This window comes from Lycium barbarum, chromosome 11 (genome assembly GCF_019175385.1).
Source record: "Lycium barbarum isolate Lr01 chromosome 11, ASM1917538v2, whole genome shotgun sequence".
NCBI classification, from domain to species: Eukaryota; Viridiplantae; Streptophyta; class Magnoliopsida; order Solanales; family Solanaceae; genus Lycium; species Lycium barbarum.
The window spans coordinates 67047597-67063535 of NC_083347.1; the positions used below are offsets into that span (position 1 = coordinate 67047597).

The 15939-nt window shown below is 36.3% G+C and overlaps 1 protein-coding gene across 50 annotated transcripts; it reads left to right on the forward strand.

The window, feature by feature from the left end:
• Nucleotides 1–1337: 1337 nt before the first annotated feature.
• On the forward strand, nucleotides 1338–9290 carry LOC132619156 (uncharacterized). 50 transcript variants are annotated; one of them, XM_060334112.1, is made up of 5 exons: nucleotides 1352–2793; nucleotides 3989–4056; nucleotides 4168–4225; nucleotides 4350–4597; nucleotides 6895–9290. In XM_060334112.1, exons 1-4 carry the CDS (start codon nucleotides 2686–2688, stop codon nucleotides 4593–4595), a joined length of 480 nt encoding a protein of 159 aa, XP_060190095.1. In that variant the 5' UTR covers nucleotides 1352–2685; the 3' UTR covers nucleotides 4596–4597; nucleotides 6895–9290. The 50 variants fall into 50 exon arrangements, 3 of the variants coding, with proteins under 3 accessions (XP_060190095.1, XP_060190096.1, XP_060190094.1); XM_060334113.1 differs by having other exon boundaries at nucleotides 1354–2793; nucleotides 7556–9290; XR_009574539.1 differs by having other exon boundaries at nucleotides 1364–2793; nucleotides 4350–7919; nucleotides 8729–9290.
• The last annotated feature ends 6649 nt before the right edge of the window (nucleotides 9291–15939 follow it).

The following is a 15939-nucleotide window of genomic DNA, read 5'->3' on the forward strand; positions in this document are numbered from 1 at the left end:
GATGGATGTATGTTAACAGTTGAAGAGGGATTAGATTTGGAAATTTAAAAGGTTGGTGTCCAGCCTGTGCACCCTATTCACGGTCTTTTTCGTGTTTTGCACTGCAATCTGGATATTAATCAGGCTTCAACAAAAAGGGGGTTTTGAATCTTGTCTCTGGCATTTTTTTCTAGTGATTTCTTAGGTGCTCTTCCTTTCTTTCTGTGCTTGCAGCAGCCATTGGATCTTACAGAGCCATGAATTATCCTTTTCATGGAGTGGCCTTGTTTGTCCATTTGTGTTGAGGTTTCTTTAGTTCAGGCTTTTATGAGTACATATATTTTCATTTCTCAACTAAATTAGTTTTTTTGGCTAGTGTTTGTTGTATTCTGCTACTATTTTTAGTTTTTAGTCCATACCTTCCCCTACCAACATTACAGTGACATTCGACATGGTCCTTATGTTCTTCGACCATCCAACTGATGAGGCCCTGGCTGTTGATGGTTATGGACACCTGATTAAGTTCTAAAGTCAGTTCTGCATATTCCGATAGCCCCGTGACGTGCTCCTCTTTTCTGGTTTTCTCGCTGCTTATTTTCTCTGCTTCCGTTCTTTTTCGTGAATCAAGCAGCTTGATTTTGTTTGTTGGATTGATGTGTGGTAACAGTTGAGAAGATTAGATTTGGAAATTTCGGAGGTTGGTGTCCAACATGCTTTTGTGCTTGTATTCCTATCTGGATATTTGTAAGGGTTAGACAAAAAAAGGGGCCTGTTTGGAAAGCCACCTGGTAATTGGAATTGGTGTAATTACTCAGCCTAGTAATTACACAGTAGAGTAATTACAACGACCTGTTTGTTTGTCATAACGTAATTACAGTGTAATTACAAGCGTGCTGTTTGGTTGCACAAGTGTAATTACACAGTCAGTTTAATTTAAAAATAAAATTTAATTATAAAAAATTTAAAATTAATATTTAAAAAATATTGCCTTTATAAATAATATTAAATTAGTTATTTAATAACACATTGTTTCTTGAAAATATATTAATTAATAATCATATATTTGTAACTAATATTGTAACAAAAATAATTGATATATATATTTCAAATTAATATTTAATTATAAAACTTAAAAGAAGACTTTTTTTTTTTGTGAGAACGTCATGGATTGGATGTTTGACAAAAAAATAATATTAATAAATATAATGCCATAACATCATTCAGATGTTTGACACAAAAAATCCATCAAATGTAAGTGAAAAATAAACAACATGCAATGTGAAAGCAAATAACTTAAAATTGAAAATATAACCTAAGTTAAAAATCCAAAAGAAAAAGTTCAACATAATACTCTTATGTCAAATTCCAACATTACATAAGTAAGTTCCAATGTAGCTTAAGTAAATAATTCAAAAGAAAGGAAAAATATAAGTCTATAACCCCATTCACAATGAAATTATATTTTAATAACGTCACCTATTATATGTCAAGTTTGTTAATAACTCATTCTTTCCAATATTAAGAGGTGTAGTTTCAAATATTAGAATAATAACATGGTTATGCTAAATGAATAAAATAAAATAAAAAATACGAGCAATTACATGGAATCACAAGAAGTAAAGGTTGGGAATGAAAAGAAAGAAAATGAAAAATAAATAATATAAAAAGAAAAATACATTTTAAAAAATAAAAATAATAAAAAAGTAAAAATAAAAAAGAAATTAAAATAATAGAAATAAAAAAATATTTAAAATCAAAAAAATTAAAATAATAGAAATAAAATAAATTAAAAATAAAAATGAATTAAAGTAAAAAAATAAACAGACTAAAAAGTAACCCTGTAATTACAGGGTGTAATTACACCCAATTCTCAGCCCCCTTGAGAATTGGAGAGTGTAATTACACCCTGTCAATTACACCCAATTCCCACCTAACTGTGTAATTACCTGGTCAAACAAACAGGCCAAACTGTGTAATTACACCCAATTACACCCAATTCCAATTACCTGGGTGGCTTTCCAAACAGGCTTAGTGATTTCTGAGGTGGTAAATGGGATTCGTCAGTTTTGCACTTAACTGTTCCCTTCTTTTGTGTTTGCAGCCATTGGTCTCACAGAATAGTGAATTATTCTTTTGATGGAGCGGCCTTTTTTGTTCTTGTTATTGAGGTTTCTTTTCAGGCTTTTATGCGTAGCGGGATTCTCATTCATTCCCTCTTTCTCAAAACCACTGCTGTATGGAGGTGCTCTCAACTAAGATATTATTTTCCACTAGTGTGTGTTGTATCCTTGATGCCATAAAGTTTTTAGTCGAGATGCTTATGTTCTTGGATGATCCAGCTGATAGGATCCCTGATGGTTATGGACACCTGATAAGTACCCAAACTCAAAACCCAATTTTGGATTTTCTTATAACCCCATTAAGTACCGTGCTACTTTGGTGTTCTTGGTACTTATCTTCTCTACTTATGTTTTCTTTTGTTTATTACGTCATTTGATTTGGTTTGGTTGGAGGCATGTTTGTAGACCACATAGTGACAGTGATGGAGGATTAAATTTGGAAATTTTTGAAGTTCGGTTTTTGTAATGCCCTGTGCACCATGTTTCTTGGCCATTTTGGTGCTTGCACTACAATGTGGATATCGCCAGACTCTGAGAAAAGGGAGTTTTGCAGTCTTGTCTAGCATATCTAGTGATCTCTCCTATCATGGGCTTTGCACTTAACTGTTCCCTTCTTTCTGTGCTTGCAGTCGTTGGGTCTTTAAGAGCAGTGAAATCTTCCTTTCCTGAAGCATTGTTGTCTGCTGGAATTGAGGTTTTCCTTAGTTTAGGCGTTCTATGAGTATCTAGATTTTGCGTTCAGTTTTCTTCCTAATCATTGAGATACCCTTCTCTCTTTGTCAAAATTGCAGTTATATCGGAGTTTTCAACTACGATAATTCTTTCCACAAGTGTATAATGTGTTGTGTGCCATTTTTGGTTTTTTTTAGTCCAGATGCTTATGTTTTTCGATAATCCAACTAATGATATTTCTTATGGGTATAGGCATCTGATAAGTACTCACCCAGTTCTGGATCTTTTGGTAGCCCTGTAAAATGCTCCTCTATCTTTGGTGATCTTGCTTTTTTTCTCTGCTATCGTTTTCTGTTGCTTGTCACGCCAGGTCGAGTTTCTCTTTTGGAAGGGTGCGTATACCACGTTGAACAGTAATGCTGATTATATTTGGATATTGTGAGGCTTCGACAAAAAGAGGGGGTTTTCAATATCTTGTCTCTGACATATATCTAGTGATTTCTTAGGTGGTATGGGTTTCGTCAGATTTACACTTGAACTGTTTCCTTCTATATGTGCTGGAAGCCATTGGGTCTTATAGAGCTTGGCATTCCACTTTTGACCGTGCAGCCTAGTTTGTCTATTTTTGTTGAGGTTTCTTTAGTTCAAGATTTCATGAGTACGAGTTTCTCAATCCAGTTTTCTTCCCTAATCAGAGTGGTTCCTTCTCTCTTTGTCAAAACTGCTCTTGTATGGTAGTTCTTAGCTAATAGCTGTTTCCACTGTGCTGTATTCTGCTTCCATTTTATAGTTTAGTCCAGATGCTTATGTTTCTGTGATCAAACTTATGAGGTCCGTGATGTTTGATGGTTATGGACACCTGATAAGTACTCAAAACCCAATTCTGGATATTTTGATAGCCCCGTAAAGTGCTTTATTTTGGCATTCTCGCTACTTATCTACTGTGCTTCTGTTCTCTTTTGTGTCACACCGGTTGATTTGTTTGTTGGGTAAATCTGGTGACACTTAGAGGATTAGATTTGCATATTTGGAAGGCTGGTATCCAGTTTGCTTTCTGGGCACTTTCCTGGTATCTTTGTGCTTGGACTGCAGTCTGGTTATTATCAGGCTTTCAGAGACGGGTTTTTCTATCTGGTCTGGCATTTGTAGTGATTTCTTAGGTGGTATGGTCTTCGCCAGCTTTGCACTCAACTGTTCCCTTGTTTCGGTGGTTGCAGCTGTTGGTTCTTACGAGCAGTAGATCCTTCTTTTCATGGAGCGGCCTTGTTTGTCAATTTTTGTTGAGGTTTCTTTAATTAATGCCTTAATGATTCTCTAGATTTTCAATGTAGTTTTCTAAATTAACTTTTTTCACTAGTGTGTTGTATTCTGCTGCCATCTTTATTTTTTAGTCCAGGTACTTGTGTTTCTTTGGTGATCCAACTGATGAGATCTCTAATGGTTGTGGACGCATGGTAAGTACTCTTAACTCGATTAGTTTTGGATCTTTTGATAGATGGTGTTCTCGCTTACTTATCTACTCTGCTTTTGCTTTGTTTTGTTTAACATATCAGTTGATTTTTTTTTTTGGTTGGATAGATATTTTTAGACCACATGGTGGGAAAAAAGATGGTTGATTTGGAAATTTCAAAGTTTGGTACTCTGGTCACAGTGTGCATCGAGAAAGGGAGTTCTCCGATCTTGTCTGGCACCTCTAATGATCTCCTGGGTGGTATGGGTTTTGCGATCTTTGCACTTGATTGTTCCTTTTTATGTGCTTGCAGTCATCGGGTCTTACCGAGCAGTTCTTCTTTCATGGAGCAACCTTATTTGTTGGTTTGTTGAAGGTATCGAGATTTTCAATTCAGATTTCTTCCCTAATGGCTCCCTTTTATCTTTTTCTTAACTATTGTGTATGGAAGTTTCTCAACTAAAATATCGTTCACTAGTGTGTGTTTTGTGTTCTGCTGCCAAGAAGTTTTTAGTCCAGATGCTTATGTTCTTCGATGGCCTAACTGATGAGGTCTCAAATGGGTTTGGACACCTGATAAGTACTTGGTCGTCTTCTGATAGCGTTGTAAAGTGCTCCTCAACTTTTGTTCTTATAGCTAGTTATCTTCTCTGCTTTCCCTTTCTTTTGGTTGGCACACCACTGGATTTTTTTGTTATATGGATGTGTAGACCACATGGTGACAGTAGTAAAGGTTAAGATTTGGAAATTTTGAAGGTTGTGATGCAGTGTGAGAACTTTTGGTGTTTGCACTGCAATCTGGATATTGTTAGGCTTCAGCAAAAAAGGGGTTTTCAATCTTGTCTATGGCATTTCTAGTGATTTCTTGGGTGGTATAGGTTTCCTCGGCTTTGCCCCTAATTGTTCCCTTGTTTTCTTTGCTTGCAGCCGTGAGCAGTGACTTCTTCTTTGTGTGGAGCGATCATGTTTGTCCATTTGGGCTGAGCTTTCTTTAGTTCAGTATTATATGAGTATCAAGATTTTCAATTCACTTCTCTTCCCTAATGGCTCCCTTTTTTCTTTGTTGAAACTACTATTGTTTTGAAGTTTCTCAAACTAAGATCATATTTCACATCTACTACCGTGACGTTTTTACTCCAGATGCTTATGTTCTTCGATGATCCAATTGATGAGGTCTCTCTTATAGTTATGGACACCCAATAAGTACTCGGCAATTTCGATCGTTTGATAGTGCCATAAAGTGCTCCTCTAGCTTTGGTCTTCTAGCTACTTATCTTCTCCATTTTCTTTTGGTTATCACCACGCCATTTGTTTGTTCTTTTTTGTTGGATGGATTTGTAGATCATATGGTGACAGTAACAGAGGTTAAGATTTGGAAATCCCAAAGGTTGGTATCCAGTATGCATTCTCTGCACCCTCTTGGTCGTTTGGTGCTTGCATTGCAATCTGGATATTGTCGGGCTTCGACCAAAAGGGGGTTTTCAATCTTGTCTATGACACCCCTAGTATTTTCTTAGGTGGTTTGAGTTTTGTCAGCTTTGCACTTTACTGTTCCCTTCCTTCTGTGCTTGCAGCCATTGGGTTTTTTGGAGCGGCCTTATTTGTCCATTTGTGTTGAGGTTTCTTTAGTTCAGTCTTTTATGAGCATCAAGATTTTCAGTTCAGTTCTCTTCCTGAATAGGTTCCTTTTCTCTTTGTTGAAACTACTATCGTTTTGGAGTTTCTCAACTAAGATAATATTCCGCTGCCGTGAAGATTTCAGTTCAGATGCCTATGTTCTTCGATGATCCAACCGATGAGGTCTCTTACGGTTACTGACGCCTAGTAAGTACTCGGTCAATTCCGGATCTTTTGATGGTGTGCACTAAAGTGCTTCTCGGTCTTCTAGCTACTTTTCTACTCTGTTTCCATTTTCTTTTGGTTATCACGCGACATGTTCTATTTTTGTTGGATGGATGTGTAGACCATATGGTGACAGTTATAGAGAATGAGATTTGGAAATTTCAGAGGTTGGTATCCAGTATGCGTTCCTCTGCACCTTTTTGGTCTTTTTGGTGCTTCCACTGCAATCTGGAAATTGTCAGGCTTCGATAGAAAGGCGGTTTTTCAATCTTACCTAATGCATCTCTAGTGATTTCTTAGGCGGTTTGGGTTTGGCCAGCTTTGCACTTAACTATTCCTTGCTTTCTGTGCCTGCAGCCATGGGTCTCACAGAGCAGTGAATTAGTCTTTTCATGGAGCGGGCCTTGTTTGTCCATTTGTGTTGAGGTCTCTTTAGTTCAGTCTTTTATGTGTATTAAGATTTTCAATTCAGTTTCCTTCCCCAATCAGAGTGGTACCCTTCTCTTCTTTGTCAGAAATTAGAAATCCTTTTGAACAAATATTCTGCCTGCCATTTTTAGTTGTTGGTCTGGATGCTTGCTTATGTTCCTTGATGACCCTGATGAGATCCCTGACTATTGATACTTATGGACATTTGGTAAGCACTCAAAACTCCATTCTGGACCTTCGGTGGCCCCGTACAGTATTATTCTCTTTTGGTGTTCTTGCTGCTTATCTTCTCTCCTTCTATTCTCGTTCATGCATCATGCTAGCTTGACTTTTTGGTGGATGGATGTGTGGTAGCAGTTGAAGGATTAGATTTTCAGCGTTCCGTTCTGTTTGTGCTTGCAGTTGTCGGGTCTTACAAAGCAGTGAATACTTCTTTTCATGGAGCGGACTTGTTTGTCGATTTATGTTGAGGTTTCTTTAGTTAATGCTTTTAATGAGTATTGAAATTTTCGATTCATATTTCTTCCCTGATCACTTGTTTCCTTCTCTCTGTCAAAACTGCTGATGTGTGGAAGTTCTCAACTAAGATAACTTTTTTTTTTCACTTGTGGTTTTTGTTCTGCTGGCGTTTTTAGTTTTTAGTCCGGATGCTTGATGAATGATCCTACCGATGAGATCCCTGATGGTTATGGATATTCAAAATTTTGGATCTTTTGATAGTGGCTATTGAAATTTTGGATCTATTGGTACTTCTGGGTTCCCCTAATTTCTTCTCCACTTCTGTTTTCTTTTGTGTATCACACCACTTGCTTATCTTTGGTTGGATGGATGTTCGTAGACCACATGGGGATTGGTACATTAGATTTCAAATTGTTGGTGTCCAACGTGCGCTCTTGTGTATCCTGTTTCTTGGCCATTTTGATGCTTGTAGTGCCATCTGGATATCATCAGTCTTTGAGAAAAAGGGGGTTTCAAATCTTGTGTGGCATTCTCTAGTAATTTGTTAGGTGTATGGGTTTTGCCAGCTTTGGACTTAACTGTTCCCTTATTTCTGTGCTTGCAGCTGTTGGGTCTTATAACAATAACATACCCAGTGTGATTCCACAAGTGGGGTCTAGGAAGGATAGAGTGTACGCAGACCTTACCCCTACCTTTGGAGGTAGAGAGGATGTTGGGTCTTATAGAGCAGTGAATTCTTATCATGGAGCGTCCCTATTTGTCAAATCTCTAGTGAATTGCTATGAGGTTTTTCTTTTAATCAGAGTGGTTCTCTTCTCTCTTTGTCAGAACTGCTTTTATATGGAAGTTCTCTCAACTAAGATTACTCTTTTCACAATTGTGTATAATATATTTTTTGCCATTTCAACTATTCCAGATGCTTATGTTCTTCGATTATCCAAGTGTTGAGATCTCTTACCGCCTTCCAGGTATGGATGCCTGATTAAGTAAAACTCAATTCTGGATCTTTTTATAGCGTAAGGTGCTCCTCTGCCTTTGGTGTTCTCGCTCTTCTTATCTGCTTCCGTGCTTTTTATAATCACGCCAGCTTGATTTTGTTTGTTGGATGGATAGATGTGTATACCACATGGTGAACGCTAATGAGTAGATTTGGAAATTGCAAATGGTGGTGCATGCTGTTTCTTGGTCTTTTTGGTGCTTGCATTGCAATTTGGGTATTGTCAGCCTTCAAGAAAAGGGGTTGCTTTTCAATCTTGTCTTTTGTATCTGTAGATTTTCTACCTTGGGTTTCGCCAGCGTTGCACTTGACTGTTCCCTTCCCGTGCTTGCAGCTGTTGGGTCTTAGAGCTGTGAATTCTACTTCTCATGGAGAGCTTGTTTGTGAATTTGTGTTAGAGGTTTCTGTAGTGCAGGCTTCAGTGAGTGAAGAGTCTATATTCAAGTTGTCGTCAGAGGCCCCTTCTCTCACCATACTGAAGTTATGTGTAAGTAGTTTTTTTTCTTAGGAAAAGTTGACATGTCCATGGTTGCTTCCTTACATGGAGGTGGGTAGATGATCATTGTTGTTCAATTTTAGGTTCTCTTATTGGGTGATGTAGTATCCATAACATATTGTTTGTATTTTTAAGGTGCATACTTATATATTGTAGATTTGATTGATTAAACGTTTCTACTTTAAGGTGCGTACTTATATATTTTATATTTCATAGGTTCAATCAATTTTTGAAAGTGAAGGGTTTAGACTGATCGGCATTCCAAACTTTTTGTTGTTTTGTAGAATTTCTCAATTAAATCTATTGTTCTCGTCAAAGATCCTTTTGCTGCCACTTTTATTGATATTTCGATGACTCAGAGACTGAGGCTGGTACAGTTCTGGGTGCGTGATAAATATTGAATTATGCATCTTTGCTAGCAGTGTGTAGAGCACTTGCCTGCATTTGGTGTCCTCGCTAACGTCTTGGGTAGTCGTGTAAAGTGATGCTCTACATTTGGTGGTTTAATGCATTTATCTTTTCTCTGTCTGTTTTCTTTTATATATCACACTAACTTCTTTTTATTTGTCGAATATCTGGTAGGGCACATGGCGACCCTAGTAAAGAATTAGATTTCCGAGGGCAATAACCAGATGCGCTCATGCGGAAGACCTCTGTCCTTATCCATTAGACAATGGGCGCTTTCCATTTTGATTCTTTCTTCATTATTTTAACTTTTTTGTTTGAGAAAAAGAACAGAAAGAATTGTAGGGTTCTTTCGAACAAATTCAGGACAAAGAAACTTTTTAGTACTTGTACTCGTAGTGTGGATTGTCAGTTTTGGGGAAAATGGAATTTGACATCTCATATGGGTTTCGCCAACTATGTACTTCACCGGGCTTCAGTGCTTTCACGCTTCTTGTTTCAACGGAGCAGCATATATCATTGTTGGTTGGTGAGTTCCTCTGCCTTATCCTCGCGTTAAAATTTGCTTTAACTCAACTCAACACTATGGAGATCAATTCAATTTCTTTCCTAATGTGACTGCTAAAAGGCGGTGCTTTTCTAGTATTGTTTTGCAACATTTAGCACTCTTCCTTCTGTAAGTTTGTTCAAAGAACTTTAAAATGCAAATATGTTCGCCATATCTTATCATCCAACCATTAATTGGAAAATGATAGAAACAAGATCATTTTGCTGTTTATTATCAAATTCTCCATTTGTATAGGGTTTTATTATCAAATTCGCCCTTACCTAAAATCACAGAAAGTCTGAACATTAACCATAATAAAGTATGTTGCAAAATAATTCAATTTCTTTATTTATTGTACCATTTTATAGGAAGTGAATTGTACCATTTTATAGGAAGTGAACTTTATTTTTCATAGAATTGGGTGAGCATCACCAAAATTTAAATACTAGAGAAACTGTTAAATAGAGAGAACATTAATGTATGTAGTATAATGTTACTGGGTATGTATTTTCATAGGCAATTCATCGTTGTATTACCAAGATTTGTTTTTTTAACCTCATTGCGATCCTCACTTCTTTATAATGATAATATTTCAGACAACTTAATTTTAGTAAGTATATTCAATTCAAATGTGGTTAGTGTTTTAATCTCCCAATTGTGGAGAATATATGGTTAGTGTCTTAATCTCCCTTTTAACATTTTACCCGTAAATAATTTATTTCTCCAACTATTATCTCTATAATACATATACAGCCCATTATCAGTACTGTGATAAGTTGTAGCATTTTTTTATTTATATCTGTGTGAATTTTCTTTTTCTTAAATGCAAGTACTTCCTTTTAGCTAACAAGTCATTTGTCCGCCCTTTTGAGAAGACATAAAATGATCAAATTTAACAAAATAATTATTGTTGTAATTTATAGATTAACAAAATAAATCTTTACTACTCAAATACAACATATCACGCGAAATCTCACAAGTGGGGTCTGGTTTACTACAATAATCGTATTAAGAAAGTGGTTTAAAACATATACAATTTGTGGAGCTATGGTCTTGACTAGGGGTTATGTCGCTCGGACTCTTCACTTTTGGTGCCGCACCCGTGAAACGTCATGGGTGTGAGATCCGTACCAGATATGGTCAACCGATTTTGGGTACTTTGGCCAAAATAGATGGAGATCGGGAAAGATACAATGGTTTCTGTAATAAAATAAAAGCTAAGGTGAAACTGAAGAAAATGGATACCTTGTATATAGAATTTCTATGTTAGTCCTTTTTCTTATATCTCCTTCTAGTATTTTCCTCTTGATCAATATTGTCTCCTCGGAATACCTTGTAAGTTTTCCACATAATATCTCATAACTTAGACATATAACTCTATTTTTAGACGTTTGAATTATTTTTAGCTGAATCCCCACATCCGTATCTGTACCTGTATCCATATCCCCGAATCTTAAAAGTTAGACCATGAAGGACCCGACCTTTAGATCCGCACCCGTATGGTACATCCGCACCCGATTCTGAACAACTTAAGACTCTTGACTTTAACTATTCAACAACATGTTCAATAAAATATGATATCAACAATATGATAATCATAGGTCCGTATCCTCTTCTTGAGTTTAACAAATAATGTCAAAATATGCAATATCAAACTTAAGTTTTGACAGAACTTATGCCAGTTCTTTTCACTAAAAAAGGAGTGAACGGACTGCAGTAGTAACATGATCAACTATTCTTTTATATAATTGCATTTTTCAGGTTGGTTGCTTCTTTCTGAATATCAAGTCCCTGCTCTTTTTGTTTATTCTCATTTTATGAGATTGAGAATATAGAACCTTTGAACATCACGCTGGGTTTTCTTTAAATCTCACATGAAGGTTTGGTTTGCAATCTGAAATCTTTCTTGAACTATGTTTCCTTTTGCAGTCATGGGTGGTGGCTTATGTTACCAAAAAAAATAATTATACGGTCCTAATAACTTTCCTGTGTGCCAAATGAATTGGTTAAATTGGTAAGTGGAGCCATTTAGGCTACTTAAGAGGAAGAGATAATTTGCTTAGGTGATGCTTATATGCCTCTTCTTTGTTGATAGGATCATGATATTTTGAATTCATAATCACAAAGATACAAAGGGTAAGTAATAAAAAAAGACAGGAAACAATATACCTTGACTGGTTTGGGTGTTACAAAAATTTGATTCCATGTTATATAGTTTTGATTTTCACAGATATTTCCTGAATAAGAGAATATGATTCTGGATATCATATTTAGTTGTCACAAGGTGCTATGAAACTGTGGACGAGCGTTTTTGGAATGTGACCATTTCATGGTGTGAATTTGATTACTGACTGGTCAATGCACATTTACCCTGTGGGAGATCTCTTTAAAAGACCAAGACTAATGTGAGTGTAGCACAAAGAACGACATCAATTAATCATAATTAGGATCATTATCATGTAGAAGCATCATATCATGAACTTTAGAATCTTTAGACTTAAGTTAATAATCATCATTATCATACTCATAACGTATCTCTTATCTTTATCTCATATGAGGCTCTTCATGAACATAGACTCATAATTTTCAGAATGTAAGAAGGTCATGGAGAATAAGGGAAAATCATGTCATAAGATTCATGCATTAGAAAGGAAGGGACTAGCGTCACATACCTTTTCGTTTAGCTACTCTATCACTTGAACGTTCCTCTCCTATATTCACGTTTCTACCTTCAAGAGAGTTCATACTAATATTAGATAATCGATAACGTAAACACGCTTGAACTAAAGCTAGAGAAAATTGGGTTGCACCTCCTTTGTTTATACAACTTTCTCCATATCATATATCAACTCCCAATCATCAATGGTAACATTCATAATATCTTAATCAATAACTTTTGTCAAGTTCATCATTATTCAACTCCCACAACTCCTTCTCAAGGTCATCCATAATCATCCTCATCTAATATTTCTCCTATGTTCTTAACATCATTCATAACATAATTATAATCACAACATATCAAGAATCGTGATTCATATTAATCTACTACTCAACAATGTCACTATTCTCATGTTGTAACCCATTTTCTACTTCCTTCCATAACCCAAGTCTTTCAACCTCTCAATACTTTAAACAACATGGAATGATCATAAAACTTACCTTTGATTGAGTAGGAATGAGGTTTGGATAGCAATACTCCACTTGAGGAAAACCCTAGTTCCACTTCCAAAGGGATTTCTTGCCTTGGATGAACCCCAGTGAGCTCCTTGCACTTGATTCACTTGAATTTATGATATGAACCTTTGATTTCCTTTGTATTCTTGAAAATGAAATATATGGAATGTTCTAGATACTTGGAGAGAAGTGGAGAAGAGTGGAAAATGAAAATAATGAAGTGGGAACATCATTTTATACTTGAAATTAACTCAGCCCATCGGGACTTCCACGAACACTTATACGGTCCGTACAACATTATACGGACCATATAAGTGACTGTACTTCACCGTCAAAGAAACAACATTTCAGTTGGGTGTTATACGGATGTCACGACCCAACCCCGTAGGCTGTGACTGGTGCCCTAACTGGACACCCACACTCATTCAATTACCAAATGGACATATCAAAGACTTAGTCATATTTAGCATACGTTATTTTGCACAGATACTGAGAACAGACGTCATCTTAAGCGGTCACCTGTAACAGACATATCATACAAAAGCCGGCAGGCTGGCGGAATACACATCGCTCGAATATACATACATATACAAACATATGGGCCGTTTTGGCCATAATAGCAAACGGGACCGCTTAAGGCACAAGTCACAGACATAACCGAACAAACACGACCCATGACCCACATATATGTCTACAGGCCTCTACAAACCATAACAAAGACATATGACGGGACAGGGCACCGCCGTACCCCAAATAGTCATATATATATATATATATATATATACAGAAATATGTACAACGGAAGATATGTACCAAAAATATGGGCTCCGGATCAAAGGGAGTACTCCAAAGTAGCAGAATATGTATCCTACACTGGCGGATCACCAGAACGAACGTCTGTACCTGCGAGCATGAAACGTAGCCCCCTGAAGAAAGGGGGTCAGTACGAAATATGTACTGAGTATGTAAAGCATGAAATACAGTAATCCAAATCATAACTGAAATAAGGAGTATGGAAAATGGATACAGAGTTAGTATATCAAAACCTTTTCTGAAAACATAATTCATGCAAATAAAAATCATGCATTGGGCTCAGGAACGTGGTCGCCACTCCGACGCAGGCGCCACAACACATCATACTCTAGAAGGTTTCAAATCTCCGTACAATCCCCGAACATATCGTATCATCATAACATATCACAACATCAGAACACATCATATGCCATATCACATCATAACGCCGTATATAAGCGGTACCCGGCCCTATGGCGAGGGACACGGGAACCGTAACACATCATACTGCCGAATGTAACATAGTGCGCACGATAACAAAACCGGCCCGGGACCCGGCGAACGATGTAGTAGTAGTATGCACGAGCAGAGTAGTGAGAAAACCATATGCATATAAGTAAATAGATTCCAAGACTCGATGAATAAATATATATATACCGATATCAGAAAGCTCAAAAACAAGTATCGAGTCAATCAGAATTAGTATACGAACGTTACGAGCTTTTGAAGTACAGAACCTTTTAAAAAAACATTTCATAAGCCATATTTGGACATTCAAGTATCATTCATATTAGGTAACTTTCGAATAACATTATGGATCGAATCAAATGGAGGCTTTAGGACAATATTTACGTATCAAAATAATCATCAAAGACTTTAGTCATCTCGATTTTCTTTCAAACAACATTCGGAACCATAACAACTAGAATCTTCGAACATCATAAATACGTATCAAGCCATATGGAATAGCTTATGGAAGTCAAAGATATTAGCCATCCTAGTGGCTCTAAGAATAGAATTTTCTTTAGAAGCATACATATACGTTATTTGATCATTTCATAAAGGTCATGCCAAAAGAAGGAAAGGTAGGCTTTACATACCTCGATGGCTCGCTAAACAAATCCCGACTCAAGCCTCGAGCTCTCCAATATCTACAATAACGTTATCAATTACCAAACATTAGTTACAAGTACTTAGAAATTCAATTCTAACTAGTACTTGTCTACAGAAATTTCGGCAGCATCTCCCCTGTAAATTCAACATCCCCGAGAATTTAACTCGGCCAAATTTATCAACAACCATACCAACAATACCAACAACCATACTAACAACATTAACAATCAATTTAAATTGCATTCTAACATTAGTAACCTTCTTCTCTACGTAGCTTATCACATTCAATTCAACTACGTATATTCAAGCCAATATCAACGCTCACATATTCATTACTAATCCAAGATCATTCAAATACAATTCAAGAACATTTCAACCAATTTAGACAATTTTCAAACAATTCCACCAACACACCATACTCCACCCAAAATCTCTACAATTGCAACAAAACTACAACGTCGCATTTTCTTCTTCCAAATTCATAAACAACAATAACAATTCACACTTTAGCAACTTCACTTCCACAATTACATAAAACCATATAAAAATCACATTAATTCCTACAACAACCCATAACAAATTTCAATGCCGATTTGAACCATTTAAACTTCTATTTGCATCATAAAGTCCCCCAACAACACAACTAACATGCTACATAAAATTAATACATCCTTCCTCCACCAATTAACACCACTCGACCACACACACACAACACACCCACACGGCCCACACACAACACATAACATTTCCATGATTTTCATTCATTTCTACATACTATAACATACATAAACCTTCTATAATATATGAAAGAAGAGAAATTCTTACCTTTTCTTCAATTTCCCACTTGCCACCAAGAGTGGTTTTCTTGCTTAAATAATTATACCATGTTGAAGAGGGTCTTGGAATTAGTAGGAATTCAAGAAGAAACAAATTTTTTGAATCAAGATTGAAGGCTCCAAATTTTTTCTTTTCTTTCTCTCTTTGGCCGAACCCTTCTTTTTTTGTGCTCTCAATTTTTGTCTTGAATGTTCTTGAAGAATAAGATGATAATGATATGGCCTCTCTCTTTTATTACTTGAATTTATTTATTTTTCACATGGGCTTGGCCCATGCCCCTATGGCCGGCCACACATTGGGCCTTTTTTTTTTTTTTTTTGATTTTTCCAAGCCCAATTACTTTTGGTTAATATTTTGTAATTCATGAAACTAATTTCCAAAATTCCAATTTTTGCCCTTAGCCTTCCTCAATATTTCCGCATCAATATTTTTCATGAACAACTTACATATTAAATAAAGTCAAAATATTGCCCTATCTCTTACTAGCCACAATTATTTCAAATTTTCCGAATATGCAAAATACGGGATATAACATCCTCCCCCCCTTTAGAACATTCGTCCTCGAATGTTAAACTAGTCTTATAGGGTTTTACAAGCATTTTGGGGGAGTTTCTTTTTATGGACAGC